Below are 18,966 nucleotides of genomic sequence, written 5' to 3'. Positions count from 1 at the left end.
CTGCTTGGGATCTCTGAACTCTTCATGCAAGGGTTAATGGAGACCATCCTTTCCCATCTCACTTGACTTGAGGGCTACAGCATAGGCGTGTCTTCTAACACAGGATCCTAATGAGGGAAAGGCTTCTTGAGACGTCATCTGTACTTCTGTGAAGAAGGTGTCGGACGTTTCGCTCCTCATCCGAAGAGCTTCGTCAGCGAACTAACAAGTGCTGGTAGCCTAGGCCTTAAATACAGTAAGAGTGGGCGAAACTGGTGTGCCAACACCCTCCTCCTATTGGTTCCTTACAGTAAGACTGGGCGGAGTTGTGGTCTAATCCTCTCCTGCCATTAGCACCTCCGATCAAAGGGAAGTGTAGTTCCCTGTAGTTGGGTATGAACGACTCTGATACTGGCTCGTTAGCATCTATTGTTCTGGCTCGGCCCTGGCTCCACCTCATTTGCAAGACTAAGAGCTGTGGGTTTTGGTCTCAGTAACCTGCTGAACACAAGGTCCAAATTAAACCTCAAACCACCATTCCGAGTCAATGATGGGTTCTGTTGTTTGACAAAAATAGCTTCCTTTACTCCTCTTTCAAACCATCTGTTTTCTTTGGCCAAAATCTTTACCTCGCTGTCCTCAAAAGAGTGATTGGTTGCTTTAAGGTGTAGATGTACTGCTGATTGAGGACCACTAGAATTGTCCCTGCGATGTTGATAAAGCCTTTTTTGGAGCATTTGCTTAGTTTCCCCAATGTAGTGCTCTTTGCATTCCTCATCTTTACAGTGGATGGAATAGACCACATTGCTCTGTTTTTGGTTTGGAGCCTTGTCTTTAGGATGCACTCATTTTTGTCTCAGGGTATTTACTGGTTTCAAATAGATAGGAATTTTGTGTTTCCATAAGATCCTCTGGAGTTTTTTGGAGACCCCAGCTACATAAGGGACTACCACTCCTCTCCTTTTTGCTTCTGTGGGCTTTTGGGTTTCTTTCCCTACTCTCTTCTTTTGACATTTGTTAAAAGCCCACCACGGGTACCCACAGGTTGAGAGCGCTCTCTGGACATGTTGTGTCTCCTTTTTCCTTCCCTCAGCACTGGTTGGTATTTGTTCCGCTCTATGTTGGAGGGTCCTAATAACCCCTAGTTTATGTTGTAGTGGATGGTTTGATTAAAAAAACAGGTATTGGTCAGTGTGTGTGGCCTTTCTAAAGACCTCTGTAAGTAGCTGTCTGTCCTCTCCTATAATTACCTTGCAGTCTAAGAAGGCTAGTTGGTTCTCTTTAGCATCCTCGCGAGTAAATTTGATATTGGTGTCCACCGCATTGATGTGATCTGTGAAAGACTGAATTTCTTGTTTTTTGATTATGACAAAGGTGTCATCCACGTATCTAAACCAGTGCCTTGGTTTTGTCCCTGAGAAGGATGTGAGAGCCTGTTTCTCCATCTCTTCCATGTACAGATTCGCCACTATGGGTGAGACTGGTGACCCCATAGCTCAACCATGAATTTGTCTGTAAAATTTCCCTCTAAACTGAAAATATGTAGTGTTAAGACAAATTTCCAATAATTGGCAGATGTGGTCAGCACTAAGTTTTGTTCTCCGATGCAGAGTTGAGTCCTGGAGCAGTCTCTTCCTCACCACCGAGACTGCTGCTGAGGTGGGGACAGATGTGAAAAGTGAAGTCACATCATAAGACACCAAAGTTTCCTCTGGCTCCAATCTGAGGTCTTTGATACTCTCCACAAACCCTTTTGTGTTCTCTATATGATGATCAGTGTTGCCTACCAATGGGGATAAGACAGTTTTTACATATTTAGCTACATTGTACGTGGTAGAGTCAATGCTACAGACAATGGGTCTGAGGGGAAACCCTTCCTTGTGAATTTTTGGAAGGCCATAGATACATGGTGTAGCCTCCCCAGGGTATAACCTATGATACATCTGTCTGTCAATTAGTTCTTCCTTCTCTAACTTTTGGAGACAGTCTATGATTCTTTCTTATACCTACTGGATGGGTCCCTTTTAAGTTGCTCATATGTGTTGGCATCACTAATTAGACTTGTTATTTTTTCTTCATAGTCCAATGTGTTGAGAACCACTGTGCATCTGCCCTTATCAGCTGGTAAGATGGTGATGCTCTCATCTTTCTGCAGAGCCGCTAATGCTTTCCTCTCACCTACCGTGATATTGGACGGTGGTGGTTTAGCACTACTGAGAAGGGCCGATATTCTCAGACGAAGGTCCCCTGCCTCTGTTCTAGAAAGGTTATTGTTCCTGATGGCCGATTCAGCTGCTGTGATATAGTCTACTGTGGGTATCGTTTTAGGAGTCACTGAGAAGTTGAGACCCTTGGTTAATACTGCCTTCTCTGTCTCCGAGAGGCTTCTGTCTGACAGATTTTTGATCCAATTTTCTTTAGTATTGGTCTGATTCCCCCCCTCCTTAGTGTTTACGACAAGCTCTGGTCGATTTTCCAATAGAAGTTTCTGGAATTTTCCCTTATGCCTTTCTTTGGTTTTGCTATGGTGCTTCATATAACCCGATTTAGTAAATTCACAAACCTCCTGATACGTTTCATGCGTAAGGTTTCCAATCTCTGATAGAAGGTTTCTACTTCAGACTGTTTATTTCTTATCTCTATGTTAAGTCTTCTAATTCTCAAATTCTGTATTTTTCTGATGTAGTTTAGTTGCATTTTCCTTGCCAAGTGTCCTTGCTCAAGGGACGCTTGCCTCATGCATTTGGGGATTAACCTACTCTGCCTGCATCTAAGATTGAATCTGAGGTGGTTCCTTAAATCTGCTAATTTAAGAGTGGCCTTTTCTAAGCTACGTACCAGTACCCTCGTTGGACAACTCCTGTACGACTGAGAGGCTACACAGACGCAGGATGCTAATCTCCGCCTGGGGCTGCGCTGAATGCAAGGTCAAATGAAGGATTCACAGAATCAGGTAGCAAGTGACAGCCAGTTCAACTCATCAGCGTCCTCTAAGCTCTAAACACGAGGGACTACGGTTGTCCCATTTGCTACGTGGGCCTAACTGGAGAAAGAGCAAACAGGGAGGGATCAGCTAGAACGTGTATAAAAGCAGGACAAATAACGAGCACGTTAACGGCGGTAACTCATTTATTTCACAAACTCAATCAATACCAAGGACGTATTTATACACTTTTAGAAACCCAAACACTCCGTCCCAAAGATGTACTGTATTCATACCTCTTTTGCGTTGTTTTGCGCAAGATACAAAAAGAGGTGCAAGTGCACACTAAAATATGTCATTTTTAGGGCAGTTTTAAACCATAAAAACGGCCACTAGGTGGCAGAAGTGCATTTGATAGGAGCTCAGCAGGGATCATGTGCATGGAAGAATCATATACCTGTATACAGTCCAACCTGTCAATAGCGGCCACTAAAGGGAAACGGCAAAAGTGGCCGATATAGACAGGTTGGTGGCCATTTTGAATTTGTGCGCGCACATATTAACATGTATATACTGTATATAAGTATATACTGTGTATATATATATATATATATATATATATATATATATATATATATATATATATATATATATATACACACACACACACACATATATACACACACATATATATATATATATACACACACACACACGTATATATATACATACATACATACATACATACCGGTATACAGTCAAACCTGTCTTAGCGGCCACCTTTATAGAATGGCCACATGCCTAGAGCAGCCACTGAAAAATCCCCCGCAGCAAATGTACATGTTATAGACCCTGTGTATAGCAGTCAGTATAGCAGAAGTATTTTAGAATGTACTCACGTTATTTTTCATCAATCCTCATCCACAAATCCATCAAAGTCCTCATCTTCTGTATTCGACCCAAAAAAGCCGTCTTCTTTTCCGTTCGCTACTAGTCTGTTAACTTGTCAGTGTTATTCAGCTCCGAAGCAAAGAAGGAAACTTCTCCTGTTTCTTCTGCCAACTTTATTTATTGAACGCGGCCACCAGACAGCAGCTCAGAACACACACACATCTCTCAGCATCGTCTCTCCTTCCTGCTTGCCCACAAGGCAAAGGTTAAACAAGCCCCACTACATAGCTGTCCAGCCAATGCCTGTAAGAAATGACACCGTTTATTTCCTGGTGTGCACTGGTCAATACTGTAATGCCGCTTGTTGTGGGGAAGGAGAGACTCACGTCGCCGATGCACTTTAATGGCTTTATTAACAGCGGAGAACACTGCAGGACTTTACATCCACGCCAACATAAACACACTTCCCAACTCTCTCCAAACTCACAGCTAGCACTCAGCCTAGCTCTCCTGCTCGGGACGCCCACCGTCACTTCCCGTCACTTCCTGATGAACTAAAGCTGTAATAACACTGCCGTATAAAAAGTAAAATATTAAAAACAAGCGTAAGACATTACTAGCACAGCTTTGTTCTGTGGGTGGTGGATATATTCTATCAGTTATTATTAAGCCTCTAGCTTCCTTTTAGTAAGTAAAAACCTTGGCTATGATTGCACTACATTGTCATGTAGACCTACAAAGTACACTTGGAAGAACAAGAGGTGAATAAATGTATTGCAACTGATGTGAAACTGATGAGGGGTAGGATTAAATAAGCTTTGCTTCTTCCTACTCCTTTTTGGACATGCAAAATTGTGAATTGTACTATGTGATGTGCTACTGTTTGACTCATGCATGTTCAGGATTAAAACCATGAACCATGATAATAACAAGCCTAGTAGTGCTGTACAACTTTTATCCGCAGTCCGCAGTGCACTCTACTGGTCAACATTATTATTATTTTTTTTCCCCCTTTTTTTCTTTTTTTTTCCTCTACTGGTCAACATTCAAACTGGACGCCAACCTGTCTATAGCGGCCACCTGTCTATAGCGGCCACTTTTGCAGACTCCCTCTAGTGGCCACTTTTGCAGACTCCCTCTAGTGGCCGCTATAGACAAGTTTGAATATATATATATATATATATATATATATATATATATATATATATATATATATATATATATATATATATATATATCAATATACCTATATGTACACAGTATACACTGTATATATACTGTATATATAAAATTGTGTCCTGCCATTTATCTTTGTGTTTTTGTTCATAAAAATGGGCATCTTTCCCATATAGTTGCAAATGGTGATTAATCATGATTAATTGGATTAAAATGTTTAATCATTTGACAGCCCCACAAATAACACAACCCATGCGTCATGACTTGATGACTAGAGTGGAGCCCCTCCATCTTCAGGCCCCCTTTGGCCAGAAGCATCATGAAAAGGGACGATAATAAAGGATCTTTGATTTTGTGATGCCGCATGTAAAGGTGCTGCAGCCCAATAGAGTGCAGTGTGAGTGGAACTGATACAGTGACAGGATGCCCCCAATGTGCCACTTATTTGGGTCGTGTGCAGCCCCCCCTGCACAGCTAAGCAAAGCACACTTTCACAGATCTACCAGTTTCTCCATTTTATTTCTACAGTGTCCAATAAAACATTAGTCACGGGCCACAAATGGCCCCCAGTCCACACTCTGCACACCGCCTGTTAGCTTCCTTCATTGCCAGCAAACAATGGTACCGTAAATCACGGTGTATAAACCGTACCTGTGTTTTAACCGCACCCCCATTTTCAGGCTCACGGCGAGGAAAAAAAAAATTTTAGTTCATAAATGCTTGCCAACTCTTTCATCTCAAATCAACACGCGTAAAGGTACTAAGCAATTTCAAAACAAAGAACAAAGAAGAAATCTGCCGTCCATCAATTCATCTGCAATGGAATTTAGCCGTCAACTTGCCGATGATGTCCGCTCTCCAACGCCGGATGACTGACTCGTCTACACCGTGCTGCTGTCCTGCTGCCCGGTTCCCAAAGTCTTCTGCATACCGGCAGACGGTGAGTTTGAATGCTGCTGTGAAATATCGCCGTGGCATTTTAGCTTTAGCTGCTTTAGCTTTAGCCTTGATTTAACGGTAGCTAATGTTGGTTTAGCGGTGACGCAAGCAGCGTTCTGCGGATGCGCATCAGTTATCCATGTATTGGACATAATACTGCATTACTTCAGTTTGAATAAACTCCAACGTTGTATTGTATTTTAAATCATCTGCAATGTTTTAATGGAAGCTTAGGTTAGCTTCAGTGTATATAGAGATCGTTTCACTGTGAAAATACAGACACACAGCAGTCAGATAAGTGAAAAAGGAATTGCACTTTCAGCAACTATACAGCAGAGGGCGCTCAAGTCAAAGCAACTGTCTGACCCACAGACGGCTATTCTAAAATCTGCTTCTGGTCAATTTCTGTCTGGTCACAGACTTGTCATCGTGTATAATCCGCACCCCGATTTTTGGCGTCTTACCGGTGGAAAAAAAGCGCGGTTTATACACCGTGATTTACGGTAATTAAAGAGAAAAGGGCAGTGCTGCTGGAGCTGGAACTAACAGTCTCTTTTATTGCAAATGTTGATCTGAAATCAGAGGAGAAGGTGGGCGGTACAACCTCTGAACGAGTCGTACGTATAGAGTAGCCCCTCGCAACGCACGCTTCAAATGTCCTCGCTTCATTCCGTCAAAAATATACATCAATAAGTCATCAATAATGCTGTTTCATGCTTGGTATGTGAGTGTGAATGGTTGATTGTCTAGACTGCATGTGCCCTGTGATTGGCTCTCACACAAAGTCAGCTGGGGTAGGCTCCAGCAGAGCCCCGTGACCCCAGTGACGATAAGCGGCATAGAAAAAGGATGGATGGATACAGAAGAAAATACACTAAGTGACAAACCTCCCTTTACTGGGTCATGTTTTTAGATGTCCATCCTGGGTCCTGCTAGTGGGGCCTGGTCGGGCTGCTCTGCTTTCGGCCCAATTCGAAGGGAAAGAGACATTGCAACATTTCTAAGCATGCATGTGCAAATTCCCAATCAGGAAAAGATGAGGCAGGATTCAAGTGACGTGATTTCTTCTCAACATGAATCAGAAGCCATTAGACGCGCTGACATTAATTACCGAGCGCGTTGCCTCCGGCCGCACACGACTAGCAATGGCTGCTGTCTGCCTGCTTCAGCAAGCGCGGTTGTCTAACAATAGGAATGAATGTCTTAAGTAGAGAAAATGAAGGAGACGTCAACAGCAAGAACCACAGCACACGCTTCTCCCAATGTACATCCAAAGACAAAGTGGATTCCGCCATGAAAGCAAGTACTGTCATTAGTGGTGCTGGTTTTTATACGAGCACAGATCATGTCTCAACCCAGCACTTTATTCCCGTAAAGAACCCCAATCTGCCACAGCTGCTGTGTATTTATGAAAGGAAAATGGGTGGAACATCTGGACACACAAAAACATGAGACAACGGGGACACCTAACAGAGCCTGTCCCTGCAAGCTACCCAGCATGCTTTGCGGCAGGATGAGATGTCTGTCATTTTGACGTGTGTATTGTGCGTAGACATTTACTTGTACAGTACGTCTGTGGTGCAGCGTCTGGGTTACGTTGTGTGCCACGTGCGTGCTGATGCAGGTATGAGGCACAATTCGGGTGTTTTGTTTAAATCCCATTTTTTATGTGGTCGTTGTTAATGTGACCACAAAGCATCACCTTTCAAGTGACGTGCACGTGCAGAAGCACGACGTCACACGCATGTCCATGTGTTACTGATGCTGCAGTGTGTGCTCTAGTGATGCTATCAGGCTGGTATCAGCGATACCGGTCTGATACTTTGTGCAAATACACTTAATGTGTCTTTTTTTTGTGTGTGTTTTTTATGGAGAATGAACAGAATAAGAATTTCATTGTGTAGTATAACTACGTGTTTTGATGTGCATATGACAATAAAACTCTTTTTTGCATGAGGTAAAAAGAGGTGATGACGCAACTCTCCACTAATGCATTTCACGTCACAGCAAGATGAAGCCATAAAAACGGCCACAAGGTGGCAGAGGTGCATGTGATCCAAGGCATTCCAAGCGCTCTGACACTGCTAGCACATTTACTTACTGATGACGCAGCATCAGGAGCAACTGGGGGTTCAGTATCTGGCCCAAGGACGCTTCTACACGATCATGGGAGGACGGAGGATCGAACCCGCAACCTTCAGGTTGGGAGACGACCACTCTATGCCACCCCAGTGGACGGGACAGGCCAAAAGTTTAGACACACACAATACAAGCCCATGAATAAGGCACGAGGTTCCACCAGGTAACCCTGACAAGGCACACCTGTGCAGTGAAAAGCATTTCAGGTGATTACCTCATGAAGTTCAACACCAAGCAACAAATGTCAACTCTAAGATGAGACATATTTAGAGTTATTTTTGTCAAGGACATCCTTCCACAATTCTTCATTCATAGTTGTGATGCCTTCGGTGAGATTCTAGTCATGAACATAAAGAAATGAGAAGGAGTATCCAAAGTAGATATGTGCCACCTGACCGTTCAGACGGCAGTAGACGGGATGCGTGTGGGCTTCATATCTACACAGCAACGAGGCCTCGGTGGCTTTGGAAGAAATGGAATTGTAGTGTTCACACGGACATGACCAAATCACATCCAGGTGGCATGTGAGCAAACCAATGGAAGTGACCGGAACGTAGTCTTTGCTAGCGCTCGTTTCGGCTGCTGCATGGAAAATGCTGCTGAAACCTTGCGAATACTATTTCCTGTTTGACTCAAACTCGCCACAATAGCATTGAATTATACTTTGGCGGGCTGGATGTCACCTGCAGGACGTAGTTTGCTCACTCCTGGGCTCCATCACGGACATGCTCTTAATCTTTTTCTCTCCTATATGAATCAAACGAGCCTCCTGAGGAGACTGAGCTCCAATCCATTACCCGGAACATTCCAGCAGGCGGCTTTCATATACTGGCAGCTGTCATGGTAACCCAGGAAATCACGCTTCTGTCTAGTTGGTAGATATTTGATATTTAAGCTGTGTGTGTGACTGGGTACAATGTGCTCTCAAACGCCAGCTGTCCATGCCTGGCACTTCTGAGACAAGCCTCTGTGAGGTCCTGCAAAGACCCTACACACCAAAGGATGAATTGTGCACACACACACACACACACACACACACACACACACACACACACATACTTGTGTCTAGGCAAAGACGACAGGATGCAAAAAAAGCCAGGAAATAGAGCTTATGATAAAAAAAAAACCAAGTATTTATGTCAGAATGTCAATGTGACAGTAAATAAAAAGTAAAGGTCTCTGTGTCTGTGCACCATGTGGCCACTGCATGATGGGTGCTACACGTGCACAATGCAAGTGATTGATGGGAGCCATGTGCTCCTGCACACAGCAGCTGAGTGTGTGTGAAGCATGCACAGCTGGAATCATGTTGACGGCATGTGCCGAAAAGAAAGAAGTTGCAGGCGGACTTACTGGCGGACCCGTTGAATCCTTTGGCAGAGTGGACGATCACATGGAGAAAGCCGTACAAGCCCGCAGCCTCTTCATCTAGGAAGGACAGAAAGCCACTTTAATGCAAAGCGTGCAAACTCTTCTCATTCCACCTCAGTCTTTGTCTGCAAATTTACTGGAATTTCAGATTTTCTGTCACAATTTTCCCATTAAAAGTGAATGTGATTTGTTTGGCGCCCCCTACTGGTGAAAAATCATTTGTACATTTTCCATGACTCTCCAATTCCTGTCATTCTACTGGGTGACGTGGCTTAGGTCTCCCAACCTGATGGTAGCTGGTTCGATCCTCATCCTCATGTGAGTGTTTTAGACATTTAAACTACTTTTTCATTCCAACATTTCACTTTTCTAATAATTCCCACATTTCCCATCATTCAATATTTTCCCGTTGAAAATGAATGGACAATTTCAATGTCGCCCCCTATTGGTGAAAATTCATTTCAAATGACTGCTTATTTTGTGCAGGGTGGCATGGCTCATAGAGAGGTTGCTGGTTCCATCCTCAGCCAGTCAATAGATTGCAATGCATTTCACCACTCAACTTTTTTCTTTTTTTTCCCCATATTTTTCTGCTTTTTTTTTTTCAAATGTGGCATGTGCCAATAAACGAATGCCCCCCATATACAGCATACAGTATACAGTGTACCATACACAGTATACAGTGTACCGTACACAGTATACAGTACAGTATACAGTACAGTATACAGCAGGGGTCACCACCGTGGTGCCCGCGGGCACCAGGTAGCCCCCCACGACCACATGAGGTGCCTGCAAGCCTGCTTTTCATTCAGGTTTTCAGATAATAATGTGAGAACACTAGAAAGAAAAGTATTGTGAAACATAAGATGTGAGTTGTGGATACCAGCATTTTGTGAATGTTTTGGTAAAACAAGCATATTTGATCTGTTTGGGTTGAAATAAGCTATGAAAATCATTTCTACAAAAATGAGTAGCTCTTGGCCATTTTCATTTTCTAAAAGTAGCTCTCACAAGGAAAAACGGTGACCCCTGATATACAGTATACAGTGTACAGTATACAGTACAGTATATCCACCACCAAGCTGACATGATGTACAGTATAGAGAAGCTGTTAGCATATCTACACGTGTGCGTGTTCTTTACAAAGTTGCATCCTTTCATTTTTACTATGTGACCCTCACTGGAAAAAGTCTGTACCCCCCTTCTATAAAAGAATAGAATTTGACTCAGAAGTCTAACAACACACAGAAGACAAGAGTATCAGACTTTCTCATGAGTATCTTTTCATCAAGGATTGTGATTTTATAGAAGCTGAAGACCAGGATGAGAAGAAGTCCAGATGGTCCTCATGTTAGGAGCGGGTCCTGAAAGCACTACAATGTGGGAACGTGGAGCAAAAACAAACATGTGGATCATCAGCTCAGTGCAGGCCACCACCGGCAACACATTGGGACTGCGAGCAGACGGATGAAAAGCCTGTTGGAACCTGCTGTACGTATGTAAGTATGTACATACTGTATGTACGTATGCATGTACGTACGTACCTAAGTATGTACGTACGTAAGTACGTATGCATGTACGTATTATGTACGTATGTAAGTATGTATGTACTGTATGTATGTACGTATGCATGTATGTATGCATGTACGTACGTACCTAAGTATGTACGTACGTATGTACATATGTATGTACGTATTATGTACGTATGTAAGTATGTGTGTACTGTATGTATGTACGTATGTATGCATGTATGTATGCATGTATGCATGTACATATTATGTACGTATGTATGTCTGTACGCATGTACGCAAGTATGTATGTATGTATGTATGTATGTACGCATGTAAGTACGTATGTATGTACGCATGTAAGTACGTATGTATGTACGCATGTAAGTACGTATTATGTACGTATGTAAGTATGTACGTATGTATGTACGTATGTAAGTACGTATCTATGTATGTATGTACGTATGTACGCATGTAAGTACGTATTATGTACGTATGTAAGTATGTACGTATGTATGTACGTATGTAAGTACGTATCTATGTATGTATGTACCTATGTAAGTATGTATCTATGTATGTATGTACGTATGTAAGTATGTATGTACTGTATGTATGTACGTATGCATTTATGTACAGTATGTATGTACGCATGTAAGTATGTACAGTCAAACTTGTCTATAGCGGCCACTAGAGGGAGTCTGCAAAAGTGGCCGCTATAGACAGGTGGCCTCTATAGACAGGTTGGTGTCCAGGTGGTGTTTGAATGTTGACCAGTAGAGAGAAAAAAAGGGAAAATAAAAATAATAATAATGTTGACCAGTAGAGGGCACTGTGAGACTGCGGATAAAAGTTGTACAGCACTACTAGGCTTGTTATTATCCACGACCCACAGAACAAAGCTGTGCTAGTAATGTCTTACGCTTGTTTTTAATATTTTACTTTTTATACGGCAGTGTTATTACAGCTTTAGTTCATCAGGAAGTGACGGGAAGTGACGGTGGGCGTCCCGAGCAGGAGAGCTAGGCTGAGTGCTAGCTGTGAGTTTGGAGAGAGTTGGGAAGTGTGTTTATGTTGGCGTGGATGTAAAGTCCTGCAGTGTTCTCCGCTGTTAATAAAGCCATTAAAGTGCATCGGCGACGTGAGTCTCTCCTTCCCCACAACAAGCGGCATTACAGTATTGACACACATTGTGCACATTGTCTCACACCAGGAAATAAATGGTGTCACTTGTTACAGGCATTGCCTGGACAGCTAAGTAGTGGGGCTTGTTTAACCTTTGCCTTGTGGGCAAGCAGGAAGGAGAGACGATGCTGAGAGATGTGTGTGTGTTCTGAGCTGCTGTCTGGTGGCCGCGTTCAATAAATAAAGTTGGCAGAAGCAACAGGAGAAGTTTCCTTCTTTGCTTCGGAGCTGAATAACACTGACAAGTTAACAGACTAGTAGCGAACGGAAAAGAAGACGGCTTTTTTTGTGTCGAATACAGAAGATGAGGACTTTGATGGATTTGTGGATGAGGATTGATGAAAAATAACGTGAGTACATTCTAAAATACTTCAATTAAGTACAACCAAACTCAGTTTTGCTCCCGCTGCCGCATGCATGCTAGCGTATGTTTTTTTTTATTGTAGCGTTGCTGGGAGCACGTCCTGTTCCCAGCCTACTTTGCGGTAACGTTTTGGTGCAAATACTCTTAAAGTTACATGTTTGACCAGGAAATAGCAAGCTCAAAAGAAGACGGCTTTTTATGTGGAACAACTGACAGTTTGTGTGGATCTTGTGAATGATTGTGACTGAGCTAGGACTCAGTAATTAAAGTCTACACACGACGGCTTCATTGATTGAAAAACTTTTTCGTGCATGAAGCTTCTACTGAGTCTGTAATTTGGCCGCTATATGCGGTCAGATATTGACCAAGGGAGACAAAATGGGTGGTCGCTGGCCGCGCTGGACAGGTGACTGCTATACACAGGGTCTATAACATGTACATTTGCTGCGGGGGATTTTTCAGTGGCTGCTATAGGCAGGTGGCTGTTCTATAAAGGTGGCCACTAAGACAGGTTTGACTGTATGTATGTATGTATGTATGTATGTATGTATGTATGTAATGGTTGTATGCATGTAAGTACGTATGTATGTACGTATGCATGTATATATGTAAGTACGTAGGTATGCATGTACGTATGTAAGTATGTATGTATGCAACATTTAAAGCAGTGCGTGTTATTGTGACTGTCAATGATGACATCAGGAGCTGGTGTCTCACCATCTTTATTACTGGTGACAGGAATGTTGTGGACCGTTCGGAGCTTGAAACAGGAGCTGGTCAGGACTTGCAGCTCGACTGAGCTTAACACACACGTCTGAAGGTCTGGAAAGCAACACAGAAGCCACACAGACACACTTAGATGCACCAAGGACAGACTGTCAGCTATTTTATTCAAATGGACATCACCTTTCTTCTGGAGCTTCTGGATGTTCTCCCGCCATTCTGACCTCTCATAATCAGAAGAGAGCAAGAACAGGTAACTCTGCATGAAAGAACATCAGCAACACGTTGGTTTCATCTTGCGTTTGTTTCCATCTAGTGGTGAGAGTGAGCGCTGCAGCCAACTTGTGTAGTTTATTTTTATTACCTTCCCGTGCTTGTTGTGAATGCGGAAGGGGATTGTGGGGGAATGAAGCAGCAGCCAAGACTCCTGCTCGTTCATCTTCTTCCTCAGACGCTCCACGCGGTTCTGCCCCCTCGGTGCTTTCTACAGGACACAGGACAGCATATGTTTGAATGATACTACTTTTTATTCATAGGTGGCCACTCAAGGACACCTCCCAGACATAAACACCTAACCCTAACCCTAACCCTAACCCATCACTTCATCACAAAACCAGACGAGAACCCGACTTAGGGGACCAAGTGGGGGATTAAGTCACAGTTGATGTACTACAGTGCGGATGGAGACGTCATACAACTTCATATCAAAACATCCCATATATCCCTTTACAGTATGGATCAGTATTCACAGTATGGATCAGTGTTGAGAGTATGGATCAGTATTGAGAGTATGGGAGCGTATCGGGAGCATCATGACTGACTGGACTTGCTATGTCATGAGAAGTGTATCACATAAAGAGTTTACGCAGGGCTGGCATGCTGAACGTGTACTACCTTCTCCTTCTGTATGTCGCTCTTTAAGAGTGAGATCTTGATCTTCATCTCCTCGATCTCGTGCTCGGGGAGGACTTGTATGCTGTGGCACGAGTCCGACTCTTCCAGCGTCTGGAAAGACAGGTCTGCAAGAGGGATGTACCACTTGCACTCATACTGCTGGTGACGACTGCAGACGGACCCAAACACACAAAGACAAAGACACAGCTGGTTGTCAGCAAGAGGTGGGGGTCGGATTAACAAGCTCTGCTTCTTCCTACTCCTTTTGCAAATGTAACCACGTGATGTTCCTTAACTCATCGGAAACAAACCCCAGCATACGTCATCTGTCCCACACCGTGCATGGAACACAAGAACAAGTAGGACTGCTCACCCAACTGATGCCTTCTTCATTTTGGCACAGAGCAGCAGGTCGGTGAAGAGGAAGACATGTCGTAGCTTCCTGGAGCTTTCCGACACTTCCACGAGGAAGCCGTCCTTCACCAGCTGACGAGCCTATGAAAATCAAGCACATCAAGGACACGCTCGTGCTAAAACATGCCGTGCACGTGAGTTTTTTCATGACTTTCCTGTCATTACTTGGATAGAATCTGCTAAAAGGCTGCACAATTATTATTATTATCATCGTTATTGTTTCTATATTGCACACTAACACGGGGTCACATTTTTACAACACAGCATTTGTTTAAATGTTGCTTAACGAACCGCATCACCAGGAAATGTTGCTACCATGACGACCGTTAGCATAGCATGACGACGCTGGCTGTCATTCATCAGCTGGGAGTCTTTCTACTCATAGACCCTGACAAACGACATCTTTATTTAAAATATATTCATTCAATATATTTCATTAAATTATGTAATTACTGGAATTATTGTAATTGTTTGTATTAATAAATTACATTCATAATTATTTCTTTATTATTCTTAATTGACTCATATTATCTTATTTATTTATATTATCTACTTTATTTATTATCCATTGCTAATTTATTATACTTAATTTTTGAAGTCTTAATGTTCATTAAGACAACTAATAATATTTTCCTTATTTGTTTTCATTGTATTTTATGTATAACATAACATTTTTCATTATTTCTTTAAAACATGAGCACGTAGTCCTGAACATGGTGTGTGTGTGTGTGTGTGTGTGTGTGTGTGTGTGCACACGTTTGATACAAATAGACCCAAAGAATAAAACACATACAGGATATGAATAAAGAAAGAAATAAAATAGACCCAGAGAATAAAACACATATATGAATAAATACATTTTTCAATATATTAAATTTGACCAATTTCTGCTCTTTGAGCATTCTAGTGGTTAATTAATTCATTCATTGTTAATTACATTTTATAATTATATCTATGTATCACTATTTTAATATGAATAAACTAATGATATATGACATATTATTGATATCACATGGTCTACTTTATTATGATGAATAATACTTCATATGAATGAAGTTCATTCATGACTACTACTGTGTTTCCCTTGTTTTTTTCCACTCTACTTTAAGCACAGCAAAGCATCTTATTGTTCATATGGGTTGTGTTTCAGAGGGGAATGATCTGGAATACAGGACGGTCATCAGAGACTTTGTCAGCTGGAGTGAGCTTAACCAGCTGCAACTCAACACCAGCAAGACAAAGGAGATGATCATTAACTTCCAGAGGAAAACATCTCACTTCACACCGGTGAACATCCAGGGAGCGGACATAGAGTTGGTAGACAGCTACAAATTCCTGGGTGTTCACCTTACCAACAAACTGGACTGGTCCGTCAACACCCACGCCCTCTACAAGAAGGGCCAGAGTCGCCTCCACCTGCTGAGGAGACTGAGGTCCTTTGGTGTGTGCAGGACTCTCTTACGGACCTTCTATGACTCTGTGGTGGCCTCAGCCATCTTCTATGCTGTGGGCTGCTGGAGAGGGGGCAGCACGGACAGGGACAGGAGCAGGATCAATAGGCTGATCAGGAGAGCGAGCTCTGCCCTGGACGGTCCTCTGGACTCCGTGGAGGAAGTGGGGGAGAGAAGGATGTTGGCTAAGCTGACATCCATCATGGACAACACCTCTCACCCGCTACATGACACTGTGGGTTCCCTTAGCAGCTCCTTCAGCAGCAGACTGTTACACCCACGGTGTAAGAAGGAGAAGTTCCGCAGGTCCTTCATACCGACCGCTATCAGGCTCTACAACACCTGCACCACCTGAACCATGTTGTAGTCACGATGCTTTACTTTACTTTACTGTTCTCTTTACTTGTTTTGCTTGCTTGCTGCTGTAACAAGTAAATTTCCCCGCTGTGGGATAAATAAAGTACATACAATATTTCTTGTGTCATCTGCTCCTGTCACCTTCATCTTTGCTGTGACCCCCGAATGGCTAAATGGCTCATTTTTAGGAAGCAACCTCACTGAGAAAAAGTGTTCTCCGTCCCACACAGGCCCCCGTACACACCTCTCCTTTGGGCGTGGTGACGGCGGTCCTGCGAGGGTCAATCTCCTCGTTGATGGAGGACAGGAAGTTCTGAGATATTCGCAGAGCGTCCTGCAGTAGAGGGAAGTCGGGATGGTCCTTTGGTGTGTGTTTCAGCAAATCCTGCAGCACAAAAGGTTACATGCACACACACACACGCACGCACGCACGCGCGCACACACACACACACACACACACACACACACACACACAGTAAAAGATGAGTTGATCAAGAAAGACAAATGGAGTGTTGCGCTTTTGACCTTCAGTCTGCATTGGCTGGAAAGAGAAGCTGCAGTGTTTGTTATTGAATGTGAAGTCATCTGAGGAAAAGAGACTTCCTGTTGTTGTTCCAGTGGGTTTCATCAGTACATGAAGGTGAAAGAAGCTGCCCCCTGAATACTGATCAGCTGTCTCCTTCCCAAGTCAACCTCACCAACGCGTCTCCTCGCTTGACGTTCAAACAAACGCGCTTGAAGCGGATGTGCCAGCCAGGCTGTTCAATCGATCGGATGGATGCTGCAAACCTCCCAACGGCTAATTCACTGAAAATGAGGAATCCTAAAACGGAAGCTAGGGTAGCTGGGTTTTTTTAATGAGTTGATTAATTGTCATACTGTATTTTCCAGACTTTTTTTCACAGCTTGGCTGGTCCTGCAACGACTTATTATGTATCCAAATCAATATGGCGTATGTATACTTTAACATGTGCTGCCGTACTTAAAGTGGTTGGTTTTTTTTGGCGACACATGGTGGCCGCAATAATTCAATGAGTAGAGCTTGTGACACGTGGGCACACAATGAAGGACACAAGCCTTGTAGACTATGGCTATGTTCACACTGCACGTCAGTTCAAGTTGGGTTTTGTCATATGCGACCTCGTCTGACTCGTTCCTGTCAGTGTGAGCAGGCCTCACCCGCACGTAGATGTGCAGGTGATGCCACATGTATGCCATGCTACAGCAGCCTGAACGCTCACACTTCATGGATAGGCGTGTTTTGCCGTGCTCACTGAGGCAAAAGCTCTTCTGAAAATGAGTTTTAAAAAGTGTCAGTGAAGCTGCTCAGACATCCAACCACCACCCCCCCAGGACAGACGTGGCAGCAAGTTCTCCACAAGCTGCCAAAGCCGTCGTTCTCCATCTGCTACGCGGGATCGTTTGGTCAAGAAATATTATAAAAATAATAAAAGGAGAGCGCACACACTGCAGCAGTCTTTACGCGTGTGTGACGTTGTGCTTTTGCGCATGCTTTTCCCAGACGCTTGGCGTTCACACTGACGAGTCACATTTTTTTGGAACTGTGAACGAGCACATAAAAAAATCAGATTTTAACAAAAAATGCCAATTTGGCATCAGACCCTGCAGTGCGAACATAGCCTGTGTCTGTAAGTAATGTGCAACGACAATGTGTGGCTTGAGAAATGTGTCGATTAAGGAGGACACTAATTGTGTCTAGCTTGGAGATTGTAGCTGATGCATCAGCCACTCACTAACTAAATACACACGTATGATTTCATGTCTGTTTCAGTGGATACAAAAATGTTCCTACACACACAGGATGCACCAAGCTGTCATGCTGTGTATGAAAAGTGTCATGTCAATTATTTCAATCCACATGGTGACAACAAACAATCAGTAGCTGCTAAGATTATTGAGAAGTCTTCCTGCTCCTTTCCTGCTGCCCTCATGTCATGTTGTTTAACGGAACCTGTTAACAAGCGTGTCCTAAACAAACAAACCACAACCATGAAGGGGTGTACTCACGTGCAGAACGAGGGTGCTTCTCGTCACACGGTCGATGGGTTTATAAAGAAGAGCTGTGCGGAGACAAGAAGTTTCAAGAAGTCAACATTCAACTCGTCACCTGGCGAGACATACAGTTGACGCTGACTTGTCAAAGAAAGCCATCTGTTGGGATGATGGCTGGGTGACACGCACACGATGCAGGGTGCAGGGTGCAGGGTGCAGGGTGCAGGGTGCAGGGTGCAGGGTGCAGGTGGCGTGAAGCACAGCCGCTTTGTCAAACATCACAGCTTCAGGTGAGAAACTCCCACAGAAAGACACGAGGCGGAGAGCTGGGCAGCAAACCAGCTGACGGATGTGCCAATGGTACAGAAGCACACAAGGAAGCATTTTACTTCCAGCGAGTGAAATCTGCCTGTGTGTTTAGCAGGATGACATAACATCGCCATGAAACTTCATGCTTGTGCTGAGCAACCAGTCATTTTCTTGAGGAGACCAAGTTCTGCAACCTGGTCAACTTTGCTGTTACAGTCCGCTGTCATCGAGGGTAAATGGGGCAGTGACCAAGCAGATGGAGATCCATTGTTGGCTGGTTGGTCTAGGTTGGTCTTGGTTGGCCTGGTTGGGCTAAGTTGGTTGGTCTAGGTT

At 43.5% G+C, this 18,966-nt stretch overlaps 1 protein-coding gene across 4 annotated transcripts in view; it reads right to left on the bottom strand.

Moving 5' to 3' along the window:
• Positions 1-18,966, bottom strand: part of abr (ABR activator of RhoGEF and GTPase) — a 118,595-nt gene that overhangs the window by 40,566 nt on the left and 59,063 nt on the right. For 2 of the 4 annotated variants that reach the window (XM_054755026.1, XM_054755028.1), the window contains exons 7-14: positions 18,340-18,392; positions 16,556-16,696; positions 14,463-14,584; positions 14,090-14,258; positions 13,560-13,679; positions 13,379-13,454; positions 13,190-13,294; positions 9,401-9,475 (exon numbers count right to left, since the gene is read on the bottom strand). In XM_054755026.1, coding sequence (XP_054611001.1) covers positions 9,401-9,475; positions 13,190-13,294; positions 13,379-13,454; positions 13,560-13,679; positions 14,090-14,258; positions 14,463-14,584; positions 16,556-16,696; positions 18,340-18,392 — 861 coding nt within the window. Of the gene's footprint in view, positions 1-9,400; positions 9,476-13,189; positions 13,455-13,559; positions 13,680-14,089; positions 14,259-14,462; positions 14,585-16,555; positions 16,697-18,339; positions 18,393-18,966 lie in introns of all 4 variants that reach the window. The other 2 variants (XM_054755025.1, XM_054755027.1) reach the window with 1 other exon arrangement.

The sequence above is a fragment of the Dunckerocampus dactyliophorus genome, chromosome 16 (assembly GCF_027744805.1).
Source record: "Dunckerocampus dactyliophorus isolate RoL2022-P2 chromosome 16, RoL_Ddac_1.1, whole genome shotgun sequence".
Taxonomy (NCBI): Eukaryota; Metazoa; Chordata; class Actinopteri; order Syngnathiformes; family Syngnathidae; genus Dunckerocampus; species Dunckerocampus dactyliophorus.
Note: the sequence above shows the minus strand (reverse complement) of the source record. Positions and strands in the feature narration are given on the sequence as shown.